Genomic DNA, 15,596 nt, shown 5'->3' with positions numbered 1-15,596 from the left:
AGATGATCTGTAAAGGTCTTTCCAAACCCCAACCATCCTGTAACTCTTATTTAAGTTGGACGAGATGAACCAGCTTCTGCAGACACAGATTTGTTCCCACGTGAAGCAAAAGAGAACAGCTGTCTCCACTGTCAGGAAAGCTCCATTTTCCAGTGAAGAAGAGCTAGGCTCTTCCCTCCCTCGAGCGGGCAGGCACCGGGTACAGCGTCGGGGCCGAAAATGCGCCGGCCGCATGCAGCCAGAGCCACGCTGCCGGCAGCGCCTGGGCGCATCGCCCCTCGCTTCCCCCGCGGCGCTCACCCCTCGCCGCCCACCCTGGCGGTGCCGAGCGCTCCTTCCGGTTTGGCCGCTGCCGCCTGCCGTAGGCCGCGTGCCGCGCCGAGGCCTCTGATTGGTGGGTTCAATAGTCGCGGGCTACTTGAACGGCCGCAGCGGGGCCGCGGCGCGGGACTCGGCCGCCGCCGGCGCAGGTCGCTCCCGCTCTCCCGGCCGCCGCTACGTAGGCTTCTTCTGGTTGGCCCCGGCCGCCTCTTCGCCTACCGCCATGCTTGCGGAGCAGGAGAACCAGGAGAACATTCCCCCGGGCGGCAAAGCGCTGGTGGCCCCCGCTGCGGGCACCCGCGTGGCACTGGGGCTACTGCGGGGCGCGCAGCAGCGGCCCGGAATCCCGCAGCAGGTGAGGTGAGGGGAGCCGGCGGGCCCGGGTCCGTGCGCAAGGAGACTGGGGGGAGGCAGGGAAGCCATCTGGGGGCCATGAGAGCTGTCAGCAGCGGTTGTCAGCGGCGGAGCCGGGCCGGGGTTCCTCCCTGGCGCTGACGAGCCGTTCTCCCTACAGGCGACGCGGAGCGGCGTTGAGGGCCATGGCACGACGGCGGGGCGGCTGGGCGCTGAGACGCAGGCCTTCACCATTCATGTGGACGAGCCGGACGGAGAGCCGCGGCGACGGGGCGGTGTGGCGACCCAGAAGGAGGAAGCGGCCCTGGGGCTGCGTGCGGCCGTCTGCGCCCTCGGGGAGCGGCGGCCCTTGGCGCCTTTGGGCAACGCCATGGACATGAGCTTCGGTACGTGACCTCGGAGCTGCGGCAGACCCCGAACGTCCTTTGCTCGGGCCTCGCTGGTGTCTCACCGGCCCAGCTGCAGGCCTTCTGAGAGAGCAGTGCTGCCCCAGGCTCTTGGCGGGCTCCTGTGAGCCTCAGCCCATCGCTGCTTTCTCTGCAGTAGCCCCGGGCAACGCCCGAATCAGCAGAGTACTTCCCCGAGGAATCGGAGGTGACTAGGGTTGTAACACGGTGTTATCCAGGGAAACATTTCCAGAACAAAGTGTAGAAGGACTGAAATCCAGAAGCTGTCTGGGACATAGACTGGTTTGGTTCAGCACAGAGGATGGCTTTTCAGTTGTTGAAACTGTTTTGGACCAGCCATTATGATGTGCCAGCTTTTTAGTCCAGCTGAGCTATCAATTATTTGAGTCCCTTCAATTCCAGCCCATGTTCTTCATGGGTAGTTTTATACTTTTAGCCTTAACTACTAGTACCTCATGAGAGGAAACAGATTACAGCCCTTAAAACCTTTACTACCACTATAGAGTTAGAAGGAGACTTCACTCAGATCCTGATGGTTAATAGATCTTCTCTCTGTACTGGTACAAGTGCTTGGAGCTTTTTTTAGTTCATAAGAAATGAGACTTGTTACATCTATCTTCTGTACCACATGCATAAATGTCTGAGGGCCCATTTCAGCATGGTCTGCTTTTGGGCACAAAGCTCTGGTACCCAACTACTGTGGCTCCCAACAGGGCTATGCTTACAGCATTTATGCCTAGGTAACAAGGTAACACTGAGCACTACATAATTGCAAGTTTTCCATTTCCTTTACTCTTAGAAGGAATGGGAAGCTTTCCCTTGTTACAGCAACATTTGGGTTTTACTAAAGCCTGCTCAGCTCCTGCTCTTATACATAGTCTGCCCTCACTGCCTGCTAAGACACCCACCAGTCCTGGAGAACCCCCACAGCCAGGCTACAGAATGGTGGTCTGATGGTGCCCATTTTAACGTGGCTATTATCTTCTGCTTAGATTCGCCAAGCATTATGGACATTTCAATAACCTCAGAAACAGAAGAGAAAAAACCAAACGTTAATAATGTACCAGACTACATCAGCGATATCCATACGTACCTTAGGGAAATGGAGGTGAGCTGCTCTCTCTTATTTGCATACAGCTTACAGGGAAGAAATCTGAGGTTGAGAAATGCATCTGAACATCTGTTAATGCTACAGTGATTAAAGCTTGCCAGAAGTATCAAAACAGGCTGCTGTGTCCACTGCTGTGGACACAAGACTGGTTTCTGGCAATACAATTGATTGTACTCATGCCCTGAACAGAAGCTGCAAAGCAAGAGTATGGAAATACACCTTGCTGATCCTAGACTTCACCATTGTTTGCTTCTCATCTATTTAAGCTGTAGTAAAGGAGCTTAAGCAGTTATTCCCCTGACAGCACGTAGTCCAAACTCAATCATATCTATCATCTAAACCCACAGGTGAAATGCAAGCCTAAAATGGGTTACATGAAGAAGCAACCTGATATCACAAACAACATGCGGGCTATTCTTGTGGACTGGCTGGTGGAAGTTGGAGAAGAATACAAGCTACAGAATGAAACCCTGCACTTAGCTGTAAATTACATTGATAGGTTTCTTTCTTCAATGTCTGTTTTGAGAGGAAAACTTCAGCTCGTGGGTACTGCAGCTATGCTGCTTGCATCGTAAGTAAAAGTGCTTAACTTAAAATCCTACCTGCTGCCTCATAACAATGGAATTCTTGTGGCTGACATTTGCCTACAGCCAGCCTCTCTCTCCACACTTGAAGAAAAACTAGGAGTTCTCTGCCCAAAAGCTTGGCATGCAAGGTTCTAGGCTATCTTTGTAGATCATCCCCACATGAGTATTTGCTATTTCTAGCTGCTGCAGCAGGCTTCTGAACAGTATTTGAGGAATATGCACAAGGCATGTTGAAAGTGAGTCTTGTTTACATGGATTATAAGTTTAGGGGGATCTACTGGCATTTCAATAACTGAGTCCCAAATTGCTTAGTGGAATAGCATCAGGCTATTATTGCAGCTCTGTTGTGTCCAATTCTCATTCAAGAGCTGCTGAACCAAGTGCAGCAATCCCATTTGGTAACATTGCCCAGCTACTTCAAGTCAAAATTTTGATTAGCTTGCTGGTTATCATCAGATGTTGCTGATTATCTGGCTATCTAGTGCTCTGTTTGCTCATTACTATTTCTCCTGACAGGAAGTTTGAAGAAATTTATCCTCCTGAAGTAGCAGAGTTTGTCTACATCACAGATGACACATATACCAAGAAACAGGTTCTAAGGATGGAGCACTTAATTTTGAAGGTTTTGTCATTTGACTTGGCAGCTCCTACAATCAACCAGTTCCTCACTCAGTATTTCCTCCATGAGCAGACAAATGCCAGAGTGGAGAGCTTATCCATGGTAAGTGAGCATTACTAGATCAATCCATGGAACTAGAGAGTTCTGTTGCTATTGATGCACTTTACAAAACATGTCCTAGTAGAAAAGAAAGGCAGGAGGATTCTTCAGTCTGAGCTTCTCTGCCTCTTCTAAGCTTCAAATGTTATCTTTTTGAGAGAGTTCTGAACAGTACATACTCCTCCAGAAGTGGTGCCATGCCACTGGAAGCTAACACTCCCACTGCCACTTCGAGATGTTCCATTCCTATCACAGGCTGGCAGTTGGCTTGGCTCAGGCATGCACTCTTGCTCTGAGCAGGCTGAGCACTATCATTTGGAGGTTTCACTGCTACTAGATGTTTCCCTCTTATCTAAAACTGCCACAGCTACCCACATGATTTAGCTTGGCAAAGATTTTTGTTTTGGTTTTCTCCTCAACAAGCAGCCAATTCTGAATCAAAGGCTAATTTCTAAAGCAGAGCATAGATAACATTTCTGCTGAAGCTGCATTCAATCCTAACTGGAAGAGCTTCTAAATAGAAGCTTTTGTCTCATTGTGCAAAGGCCAGACTTGACTACATTCTTCCATCTAAATCTTGTATATCTCTTAAATGTAACATGTGGTATTCAAAAAGCATGTGGGGGGAAACACTGACAGTAGCTAATAGACAGTATGTACTAAAGGAAACTAATGGCAACTAGTAAAAGCTGTTCCTGATGGCAGGATTCGAAGCTTCAATTAAGGTTCCATTGCAATTGCTAAATGCTTCTTTATTATCTTTTAGAAACAGATGATTCCCTTTCTCCTGTTTCCCTTGCAGTACCTGGGGGAGCTGAGTCTAATTGATGCTGATCCTTACCTGAAATACTTGCCATCAGTTATTGCTGCTGCAGCATTTCACCTAGCAGGCTACACCATCACTGGACATACCTGGGTATGTAGCACTGACACTGGAGCCTTCAGGCACCTTTGTGCACATTTAGTGTCTTCATATGTAGTTCAGAGTGCTGGGCCTGGGCTGCAGGAGTCACAGTTCCTCTGTGTTCCTAGGCTGTTAATAAGGAATTAATTCCTCATTTAAACTGGGGACGAACACACATTTTCTTGTAGGGAAGAACCATCTACTGATGCACTCTCTCCTAGTGATCTTCCCTAAAGCTGTGAGCAGCTTCCTTGTGAGGAGGAAGTGGGTGATGGGGAAAAGCTAAGCACTGGAGGCAAAGAATACTTGTTTGAAATATGCTGTTTTTCATTATTACTGTAAATCTACATAAACTGAGCACTAAGTATTAAACTGTTTTGAGAAAACTATACTCTGCCAACCTGCTTGAAGAGTTTCAACAGGAAGCCAAAAGCTCTGCTACTGGTTCTCAGCATAAGCAAACAAATGATCCCTTTTCCTTTCTCCCCTCAGCCTGAATCTCTGTGCAAAGTAACAGGCTACACTCTTGATGACATCAAGCCTTGCCTCATGGACCTACACAAGACATACCTCAAAGCTGCACAGCACACACAACAGTCCATAAGGGAAAAGTACAAGAGTATGAAGTGAGTATCTAGAGATGTACAAGAAGCTGCTATGTTATGCCAGAGTTGTCCTAGCACATAACTACTTAATAAGGAGGGGTGTATCTTGAGTCTTCAGCCAGACTCAGCTAACCAAATCTACCACATTAAGTGAAATGGTGACGACTCCCCAGGCTTCTACACATTTTGTTGAGCAGTATTTGGTCAACACCAGAAGGCCTGCTTATAGCTACCTGAGCAGTCAGGCAAGAACTGGAATCATTTCTTTGTTTCTACAGCTGGTAGGCAGGAAGTGGTACCTAATGCTCCTAAAAATGTTGGCATGGCAGCTGACAAGCTGTGAAATGTTTCCTGCCTTATGAGAAATGTGCTGTGCTTTGCAGTTTGTACATGCTGCTCTTTACAGCAGAAAGCTCTCAAGCACAGTGACATCCTGCATCTTTTTTTCCCTCCTTAGGTACCATGGAGTATCGCTTATTGACCCACCAGAGACACTAAACTTATTGTCATAATCAAGAGACTACTCTTTTAATTTTAATAAGATGTATATTGCAAGAAAGTGATCACATGATGTACAGTTCTAAACATGGCTCTAAATTCTACATCTGAATGTGTGCCAAATAGTGATACAGGTTTTGATGGGCTTAATTATGGGGTTAGTTTTATATGGTTTTAATGTAAATCTTTTGTACATGCAATCTTGCTGAGATACTTATCTGGAGTTTAATGAAAAGGCTCTTTTCAAGCACAGAATTAACCATGCAGAGGAAGTGAAATCTGAGACTGCTTATCTAATTCTAGACTAAACATGTTAGCAGTGCGTTATTACAGTAGGGCTTTCTCTCCTTCCAAGAGTGCCTTAGACTCCACAGCAGTATTTGTAGCATTTTAATACTGTCTAGTTAAAACTGAGACTTAATGAAATGTTCCTGAAGGGCTATAATACTAGAAGAAACTATATAGCTCTGAGGAGAAGACCTTGGTGGAATTTATTCTCATGCAGGTCTCTAGGATGTGCCCGGTGCTGTTTGCCTTGGTTACTATGTAATGTATTGCCAGATTTTAATCAGGTTAAAGGCTGAATGCTCTGCCACAGGGACTGTGTGGTTAAAACTAGTGTTACCAATTCATACTTCTCTCTTCCAGTACTAAGAAAATGATCTTTCTATAGGTTTCTTCTAGTCAAAGTGTAAAACTGATGTACAAACCCATTGAGTTCTCACTGCTGTTGGCTGTCCCAAAAGCCCATTAGAAGATACTAAAAACCCCTAGTCTTCAGCCTGCTTACCTGGTACCTCTTTAGGAGGTGGTGGCGGGATTGAACTACTGCTGTGTCCTCAAGAGGAGGAAATGTCTTTTGGTGTGGATGGACTATGTGCAGGCTAGTACGAGCTTTGTGCCCTTCACTTGAAGAGTTTCCTTGGTGGCATGCAGCAAAAACGTTGACCAACTGGTATTGTTTCCTTAGTTCTAGAACTGTTACTGAGCAAATTAGCACAAAATTGGCATTAGATCAAGTGGACATTTATCTTCAACCTGTGTAAATGGAGTGATGCTGCCCTGTACCTGCTGTTCTCTGCGTGTAAAGCAATGAGTGCATGAGAGTGAGTTTAAGCCATTTCCAGGTTGGTTAATAAACAATTTTTACATCTGATGTTAGTGGTCTTGCCAATACCTTAGCAGCACAGATGGGCAGTTAACAGCCATCGTAAACTGGCATTTCAGCAGGGGCTTCCCTGTGAAACCCATGCCACTTCAACTTGAAGCTGATTTCTATGCTATCTGGTTATCTGGACATGCAGCAGGTTACAGTATACATTCATTACAGACGTCAAATAGCTGTTATGGTGTGGGCTGCTTAGAACATTTTAAAAACCAACATCAGCCCCCTGTGAAGCTTGAGAAGCACATGTCAGACAATTTGCCTGTCTTGACTTGGTAACACTGTTCTGCTCTGTGGTCTGAGCCCTCCATCAACCAACCTCTTTACAGAACTGTGAAGTGGTGGTGACTTATGCAGCCAAGAGAGAAGTATGCAGCAGAGGCTGCCTTGTTTGGCTAATCTGGACTTTTTAAGAGTGTTATTTTTATACATGCTTAATGAAGAATCTTGTTTCATCGCTCTACCATGTTCTCCAAAAGCCTTCAGGAGGTTGCCACTGGAAAAGTTAGAACTAGCTAGGGAAGAGACTGCTCAGTGTATCATGTCAGGTGCTGAGTGTTCCCAGAAAATAAGGAGCAGTACTGAAGTGGAAGGACTTCAGTGGGTTATAGTATTAATGTACTGCTTAATGAAATATCTCCTCGATCTGTTTTCAATGGAAGCTGTTACTGTTCCCGTAGCATAGAAACGTGCTCCCCTGCTTCTCCCTGACTTCTGGGTTCAGCATAGTGATAGGCCTTTCTCTACAGCATAGAAAAGCTTCAGTCATAGGTTGCCCAGTATGTTTCTCCTTCCTCATGAACTGCTGCAGTATTATCTTCCATCTCCCAGTTTTCTAAGTTAGTATGAGATGGTTCCAGCTCTTGCTCCTAAGCTGTGAATAAACATCCCAGGTTCTACTGTACTGTTCTGCTTATCTTCAAGTCCTTTCAAAATAAAGTCTCCAAGGAATGTAGAATTTGAGATGTTATGTGAAATAGAGGCAAACACTATTGTTGTTTTCCCTAAAGACATTGAAGGTCTCATGGTACTGCAGAAGAAGAGTGACTCTTTGCTGATTCTTAGGCTCCAGCCAGTAAGTTTGAGCTGGAAGAACTGACACTGAGGAAAAAAACACAGGTTTGCCGCCTGGAGGAAATGAGGATTTCTGCAATTGTCCCTTTCTGAAACAGCACAACTGGATTAAATTAAAGCTTGACATGACTGGGGACAGTTCTGGTTTTTAGGGTTTTTTATGCTCTAAACCTGACTAGGGGAATGTAATGACAACAGTAACTTCTTTCCTGTTCATAGTTCCTGAAATACTAAGGCCACATGTAATATATTCCTCCTTTGCTCTTGTAAATATGTGCATGTTTCTAACTTGACTTGGAAACCTGTTTGTCTCTGGTTTGCCACCTTCTCCCTTTGGAACATTGCTCTTTCACTGTATTTCAAGAAGCATTGCTGTCAGTTCCATGCAGTCATGAATTAAACTTTTTTAAAGAAACTCCCTTGCTGGAGTACTAGTCTTTCTGTTCATTCTTCTGTGAAGCAGTGAAAGAGGGGGAATCATAGAGGCACAGGCCCTCCTTTTCCCCTATGAAGAACATCCCAAGGTAAAGCAATAGTGACCTTAATCAAAAGCAAATTTTTGTGGTATTAAGCTTAAGCTGTAATTCTTTTCACTACCTAAACTGCTTATCTAATTCTAGACTAAACTGTGGCTCTACAGTGCTCAGGGACAGTCATGGCAGAGGCTGTTTTGTTAGAACTGCATCTTCCCTCTGCCCTTGCAGAACTTGCCTCAGTGCAAGCTCAACCAGTGAGTTTCTGCTGCAGCTAGATACTAAACAGGGAATTTCACTTACATGCCAAATGTTTTTATTTTAAGCTGTGTACAGTAATTTCATAAAATACACATAAAAGCAGGACGAGGTAGGGGGTGGGAGGAAATAAAATTATCTACAAAAATAAGTTCAGTCATGCCAGACCAAATTGGATTTTATACAGCATTTCTGAAGGAGGGATGATGGCTTTAAACAGCTCTCTTCTTTCTTCTCCTTTTGTTAAAAGTTTTCTTACTTGTATTTTCTTGTTTGGAGCTGGTCTGTGTTCTGTGAGCAAACGACACTTGTATCAAAGACAGGTACTGAAGGGGTTTATTTCAGAAGAACACAGACTAGACATTCACAACAGGACCAACAGCTCCTCGGCTGAGGGCAGAGTTCAAGCTTAGTTCTTGGAAGTGTACAACACACAGGGTTTCCCTATCCAGTGCAGTGGTGCAACACTAAATCTTACTTTACATATTAGCTGTAGTGTAGCATGCAGCATCTCTAAAGAGCAGTTGAATCAAATCCATTTTCCACTATAGCTTCCTTTGTAAGGGTAAAAACTAGGATTTCAGATAGCTGCTAGGGTAACTGTCATCCTAGATTTAAACTTCCTTGTTTTCAGCTATGTAATTAGTTTTTTGCCCTTGCCAAAATACTGTGCTTACATTACATGCCTTACCTGTTCCCTTCCCCTCCTAATTTCAAGTGACATTACCTTGTTCTCTTTGGTGGTTCCTGTGGTTCCAGAATGACAACTTCTTCCTCCTCACTGTCAGACAGCTGAATAACTTCATCTAAAACAGCCCATAAACTGGTGGTCAGTTTTATACAAAACACTTTCTGTAATTATTAACACAGCATTTAAAAAGAAACAAAATGAAAAGTGATGAAGTGAAAGTAGCAAACGGGTGTAACATCGAAGTGGAAAGTGACGACGACGGCCTTTATTGCTACGGTTCTCTTTCACATTTTAGTTCTAGGCTGTTAAAATTATATGAGCACGTTGAAAAATACCTACCCTTAGTTTCCTCTATAGTACTTTTTGTTTCCTCCACTGTACTTGTTTCCTCAGTTTCCATTTTCTGATCTTCAAAAGCTGCAGCCTCACTTTCATCTTCCTCTTCCACTGCTTCTTCCCTCTCAGATTCTTCTAGGTCTCCCCAGGAGTTCTCTATTCCTTCCCCAATTTGGGCTGTCCCAGGAGTGTGCAATATTGGTTTGGTAAAACTGAAGTTGTTAAGAAAACTCTTGGTGTTTACAGTAAACTTTATTCTGAGAGCAAACTCATTTCTTAAGCTGTATTTCCACCACACCCCCACCCCGAGAACATCATTAAAGGGAAAGTGAGAGACTATTTCCCCAATTCCTGTAACAATCAGACCTTAGTTTTGCGCTTTATGCTAGGAATTAAGCTACCCTGAGGCAATTATAACCAAAAGCAGAATGATAATGATTCCTCTCAAGGCTGCCTAAGCTGTCAGGAATCCTGGATGTGTGTTTATCTTCTGGCAGTGATAATGCAGGCTGTGGGAAGCCTGAATAACCCAACAGAAAAGATACACTTCTGAAGGAGGGTCAGCTTTAGTGATGATTTCTTCTGCTTGTTCCTCCACGTTGTTTGTATCAACAGCAGCACTCTCCATTTTGAAGGCAGTGATCTTTTGATTCGGAATAGATTCTGCAAAGCCAAACTTCCCACCTTCTTTCCTAGTCAACCAGTGACAGAGATCACTTCAGGTGGTTTCACATTTAAAAAGCTTTCTCTTTTCAAGCTCAGATATACAAATAATTGCTCTTTGAAACAACTACAAGTGAAAACACTTTGTTTTTCAAACTACAGCTTGATGTGACTTTCCAATACATTTCTTTTTTAAATCCCCAATTCCCTCCCTTCCTAAAACACTCACCTAGCTTTCTGGTCATTCTCCAAGGCTTTTTGAATTAGTTCTGTCATTTCTGCAACCTTCACAGCTGTTATTTTACTGCACCTCAGAACCTGTTTGTTATACAGAAAACAACCATTTCTAATCTTGAAAGCAAGATGTTTCTAACTTAAAACAGAACATCACAGGAGTCACAGACAGTTGAAACACAGCATCATAGTATGAGTGACTGGCTACACTGCATGTTAATATGACAGCCTCTAACTATTGAGTGCAGTCTGAATTAATTCATACACTTTCAGCCAAATCCCAGGGAAAAAAAGTAGGTATCTAACCAAGCAATCTGCCTTTTTACATCTTGAACACAATTTTGCTTTTCCAATTAAATCAGGCAGATAATGGATTTCTTAGCTTCTTAATGTCAACAATATTTCAATATCAAGACTACAGCACAGGAATTAGTTTAAATGAGAGAAACTCATCAAAGCAAAGATTCACCTGATCCTTTACAAGCATGATCCCTCCACTGGACTGGATGGTACAAATTTCCTGATGTTTGTTCATGGCAATTACAAGGACACCATCCATGACACGCTCCTCACGTTCACTTGGATCCACCAGTAAGTAGGTCCTAGAATCAAGATTTTTTTAAATGCAAGGCAGGAGTATAAGTCTGAGGCAAGTTACTATTCTTACAAGAATTAAATTAAGGCACTGGGTTATGTATTAGTTTTATAAGTGCACTACCCTCAGAAAGTCTTCTATGTTCTCTATGGAAAGCTGCTGGTTAGTAACACTGTGCAGAACACACAAGCATCTCCCCCTGGCATGTCACTCCAGACAAGAAGTTTTATAAGAATAAGCCCTCTATTATAACTATCTTCAGGACTCCTCTGTGTTTAAAATCTGTTCTGCAAAATTAACAATAAGCTGTTTGTCAAAAATAGTTAAAATCTTACCCTTGCTGAAAGAAGGCAAAACTGACACAAATAGGCATATGGTGGATACTCAATGGGACAGGATCACGTTCTTCAGGAGTATACTTTGAAAAAAATTGGCCCAGAAGACAATTACTTATGAAACATTTAATTGTAAACAAAGACCAAAAAGCTAACAGATGTTTAGTCATCTAAATACCAATAATAAAAAATAATCTTTCTTACTCTTGTGCAAATGTTAGTTACTGCCTACATAGGTAGATGCCACACATTCATCAGCCTGACATCTGATTTGGTCAAAACACTGTCAGATACTTGTACAATTAATATTTCCATTAACTGAGGTTGATAAAACTCTGTACTCAGCAGGCTTCTGCGCTGTCCTTTCACATTTTGTATAGCAACACACCTAATACTTCAGTATTTTGGAGTTTATCTGGTCACACAAGCATTTATTTCCCACTTTTGGATGCAGACCCAGGTGTCTGCAACACCACATTTGATATGACCTGGCAGAACTTACCACAGTCACTTCTTCCCCTTGCACAGACACATCAGGCCTGCGGAAGTGGCAGAGTGCCACAATCCCTGCTATGCTGGCAGCATCAATAATGTTGCCCTCATGATTTAACAGGTGCAGGTCCAGGCGAATTTGCCACACCTGAGAAAAAGCATAGAAAACTGCATGGTAGTTTGTGGTGTGATCCTACAGAAGCTGTTTTTCAAAACAATTTCATTCTTTAAACCATAAAAAGAAGCAGCATGTATTTGTCACACCTTTGCTTAAGAAGATCTCTGTATGGTCTATAATACAAAGTATGCAACACTTAAGTACAATTTCAACTACATTCTACAAAGAAATACTTCAGAAAGCTCACAGAGATAAGCAAGTTATAAGTACCTGTAAAGTCAGATCCTTACCTAACACTGCAACTGGAACTTCCAGTTTCCAAAACAAGACAGAGACCATCTTAAAACCACACTAGAGGTTATCTTTTAGTTTAAACTCACTTGAAATGAGTAGGCTTTCATACCTTTTCCCCAGCAACAACACAGAGAGACTCTGTATCTATACATTTGGAGTTTCTCAGGCATCGCTCTATTAGTCTGTTCACCCTCACCAGTAACTCAGTTTGCCTGTTAAAACAAAATGAACCTCAAGTGACTATGATGATGTTATATACTTACAGGTATCAAAACAGTGGCTCTTACACCATTTGTGTTTAAGCCTTTTTAAGAAAGCTACCAACCTGCCAGGCTCAAACCCAGGTGCAGCCATTGGTGAGAGCTCCAGATTGAAGAAAAGGATACCTTCTGTAGGCCTGTTTGCCTTGGGGGCAACAAGTTCACATGACACTTGTGCAAGAACCCTGAAAGGGCAAATAAACCAAAGTAATGAAATCTAACAGGAAAAAAAAAAAATCCTCCTAGCCCTAGAAACAAAATACATACTTGGAAAAAGCATGCCTTTAGGCTTTTAGCTTTAATTCTCACTCCTGACAGTTTTTCAATCAATGCTTGCTGTACACATATAAACTCTAATCAACAACTGAGAGAACAAAATGTAGAAATGTGAACATTTTCCTGTTTTTCAGGATGAAAGATAGGACTTAAATAGATGAGAATCTGTAACTGTTTAAGTAAACACATCTATTCCACTTTTCCAGAAACTAAAGGGGGCATTTGGTTTGTAGATGAACACAAAATACAATGTGACAGCAGTGAATACAGAGATGAAAAGTTACTGGGTTGGAAGGGCCCTTTAAAAATCACCTAGTCCAACCACTGCAATCAGCAGAGACGTCTTCAACTAGATCAGGTCGTTAAGAGTGCCATCCAACCTAACCTGGAACGATTCCAGAAATGGGACATCTGCCACCTCTCTGAGCAACCTGTGCCAGTGTTTCAGCACCCTTACTGAAAAAAAATCCTTCCTACATCTACCTCTCCCCTCTTTTAGTTTAAAACCATCACCTTCTGTCCCACTACAACACGCTCTGCTAAAGAACACTTACTTCTTAGAGGCCTCCGTTAGGTACTGAAAAGCCACAATAAGGCCCCTCTGAAGCTGTCTCATTTCTGGGCTGCACAACCCCAACTCTCTCAGCCTGTCCTCAGAGATGAGGAGTTTCAGTCCCCTGGTCATCTTTGTGGCCTCCTCTGGGTCCATTCCAACAGGTCTTTCTTACGCTGAGAACCGCGAAGCTGGACGCAATGCTCCAGCCAAGGTTCCATATTACAGTAACTTTGTATTTGCAACCCACCATCAACACAGAACCCCCAAGCGTTCCCACTTCCCTGGGTGGCTATCTTTCGGTTGCTACAGCCTTTAGACATCTGTCCGTAAAGACCCTTCACTGCGATCTCCGCAGCTTTCAGTTCCCAACACCCTCCGCCACGCACTCCGCCTGCCTCCGCAGATCCGGGAGTTTAACGCCGATCCCCCCCATTCACCTGGTCTTCCCCAGCTCCACGATGCAGCAGCCGTAGTCGACGCCGAAGGAGATGCGGACGTTTCGGTAGTCATAGCACTGCCGTCCGTCCAGGCGCTGCGGGCCCAGAGACACACACACCGGTTAACGCGCCGCTGCCGCGCCGGGGAGGCGGCTCTGGCCTACCGCCGAGCGGCGGCAGGGAAGAGCCACGACTTTCTCCGGCGCCAGTGCAAAGGGGACGGGGACGGGGAGCCCAGCCGCGCACCTTCCTCTCCTCGATGGCGCGCAGCAGGAACCTCCGCTCGCAGTTGGAGAGCGGCGTCGCCTTCATGGCCGAGCACAGCGGCGCCCCGCGCGCCGCCACCGCCCGCCGCGCGCCGCCACCCCGTCACCGCCGCGCGCCGCCCGCGCCCCACACTGCGCAGGCGCCGGTCCCGCTCCCTCCCTCCCTACCCCGCCCGCAGCACCGCGGGCGGCTCCCTCAGCGCGCTGCGGCCTCTGCCCGCTGGGGGCTTGCCGCCGGTCGGCGTCCGTTACAGCCCCGTAAACGGGGAGCACAGGGGCCTCCGCCAGTGCGGGTGCCGCCTCAGGGTGGGGCTGCTGCAGCAGCTGCTGCATCTCTGCATTCTTAAGCAGCTGAAGGGATGGAGCCCCTGTGGGCTTGTGCCGAAGGGATGGGCGTCGTGGAGGCTCCCTGGAACAACAACGAGCAAAAAAAGGTGTCGCAGATACTTGGAGTGGTGAACGCTATTTCAGTGCCCGGTGTTTGAAATGTGCATGCTCCTGCAGTCCCTAGAGAACAGCCAGGCTGGTAGAGCAAAGCTGTAGGCAAAAGTGCAGCAAAAGCTTCAAATTTCGCCACAGGAACATCCTTTCCTGACGTTCTCAACTGTGTCTGAAGGACACCCTTTCCTCTTCCGAAGTGTTGCTCATGTAAGTAGTGGCCTCTTCACAGAGAGAGTGATTTCCCATTGGAATGGGCTGCCCAGGGAGGTGGTGGAGGCACCGTCCCTGGGGGTCTTCAAGAAAAGCCTGGATGAGGCACTTAGTGCCATGGTCTGGTTGATTGGTTAGGGCTGGGTGCTAGGTTGGACTGGATGATCTTGGAGGTCTCTTCCAACCTGGTTGATTCTATGATTCTATGATTAGTTTGAACTGAAGCAAGACAATCTGTATCTTCCCACCAGTGTTAAACCCTGGGCGGTGACTTCTCACCAAAAAACTGTTCCAAAAGGTCAGTTACACTGTATTTCTAAGCCTTGTTAGCACACGGAGGTTTTAGTGCAAACCGAAAAGCGAGTCAGGTTTCAGAAACTTCTTGTCTGCTACTGAAGACAAGGGATGTCTTGACCCGTGAAATGAACCCCAAAACTCAGGCAGAGTTAGGAAGTAGGTATACTTTATTACAGCTCTGGGTGCAGGCAGGATCACTCCGTCAATCCTGCGCACCCCATGCTGGTACAAGCCACAAGTTATGTAACAAGAGCATGCATAGTCATAATCAGAGGTAGGGTTATTACAGTAATTTCTTGGTGTTCATTAATATAGGTATTTTTCTGTTCTTCAACCCACCTCGGTGGCCTTGGAATGGTTATCTGCCAGGAACACCCCACACAGTCTTCCTCACAGGGTCTTTTTCATCTCTGGTCAGCGGACCTTTCTTTATTGCTGATGTCAGGATATCTTTGCTTCTCCTTTATCTCCTTCCTGCTTTCCTTAGTCCCTGCAGGCCTGAGCCTTTATAAGATTATGTATCACAGATCTCCAGCAAGTAACTGCAAATACTTCTACAGTAGCCATTGTTTAGGTTTGCATATTATCAAATGGTAAACATTTCTACAAAGTTTGGGGTT

General features: G+C 45.1%; 2 protein-coding genes across 2 annotated transcripts; one reads left to right on the top strand and one right to left on the bottom strand.

The window, feature by feature from the left end:
• Window positions 1-427: 427 nt before the first annotated feature.
• On the top strand, window positions 428-8,159 carry CCNA2 (cyclin A2). Its single transcript, XM_064149922.1, has 8 exons — window positions 428-676; window positions 836-1,061; window positions 2,075-2,190; window positions 2,541-2,764; window positions 3,297-3,501; window positions 4,301-4,414; window positions 4,895-5,028; window positions 5,465-8,159. Exons 1-8 carry the CDS (start codon window positions 545-547, stop codon window positions 5,517-5,519), a joined length of 1,206 nt encoding a protein of 401 aa, XP_064005992.1. The 5' UTR covers window positions 428-544; the 3' UTR covers window positions 5,520-8,159.
• Window positions 8,160-8,516: 357 nt separating this feature from the next.
• Window positions 8,517-14,128, bottom strand: EXOSC9 (exosome component 9). The gene is made up of 12 exons (XM_064149923.1): window positions 14,009-14,128; window positions 13,763-13,857; window positions 12,559-12,678; window positions 12,343-12,445; window positions 11,832-11,969; window positions 11,330-11,412; window positions 10,869-11,001; window positions 10,395-10,483; window positions 10,048-10,194; window positions 9,506-9,714; window positions 9,203-9,281; window positions 8,517-8,766 (listed from the first exon to the last, which is right to left on the bottom strand). Exons 1-12 carry the CDS (start codon window positions 14,072-14,074, stop codon window positions 8,688-8,690), a joined length of 1,341 nt encoding a protein of 446 aa, XP_064005993.1. The 5' UTR covers window positions 14,075-14,128; the 3' UTR covers window positions 8,517-8,687.
• Window positions 14,129-15,596: the final 1,468 nt, after the last annotated feature.

The sequence above is a fragment of the Pogoniulus pusillus genome, chromosome 10 (genome assembly GCF_015220805.1).
Source record: "Pogoniulus pusillus isolate bPogPus1 chromosome 10, bPogPus1.pri, whole genome shotgun sequence".
Classification (NCBI taxonomy): domain Eukaryota; kingdom Metazoa; phylum Chordata; class Aves; order Piciformes; family Lybiidae; genus Pogoniulus; species Pogoniulus pusillus.
The sequence above is the reverse complement of the archived record's forward strand: the minus strand, read 5'-3'. Positions and strand labels throughout refer to the sequence as shown.

Bases quoted from the DNA above. Each gene is read 5' to 3' on its own strand.
- CCNA2 (XM_064149922.1), top strand. From the start codon at position 545: ATGCTTGCGGAGCAGGAGAACCAGGAGAACATTCCCCCGGGCGGCAAA. The intron at 677-835 runs GTGAGGTGAGGG...TTCTCCCTACAG, and splicing joins GGCCCGGAATCCCGCAGCAG to GCGACGCGGAGCGGCGTTGA. The intron at 3,502-4,300 runs GTAAGTGAGCAT...TTTCCCTTGCAG, and splicing joins GAGTGGAGAGCTTATCCATG to TACCTGGGGGAGCTGAGTCT.
- EXOSC9 (XM_064149923.1), bottom strand. From the start codon at position 14,074: ATGAAGGCGACGCCGCTCTCCAACTGCGAGCGGAGGTTCCTGCTGCGC. The intron at 12,679-13,762 runs GTGAATGGGGGG...TTGCCCTTTCAG, and splicing joins GTGGAGCTGGGGAAGACCAG to GGTTCTTGCACAAGTGTCAT. The intron at 11,002-11,329 runs GTAAGATTTTAA...TCTTGATTCTAG, and splicing joins TTTGCCTTCTTTCAGCAAGG to GACCTACTTACTGGTGGATC.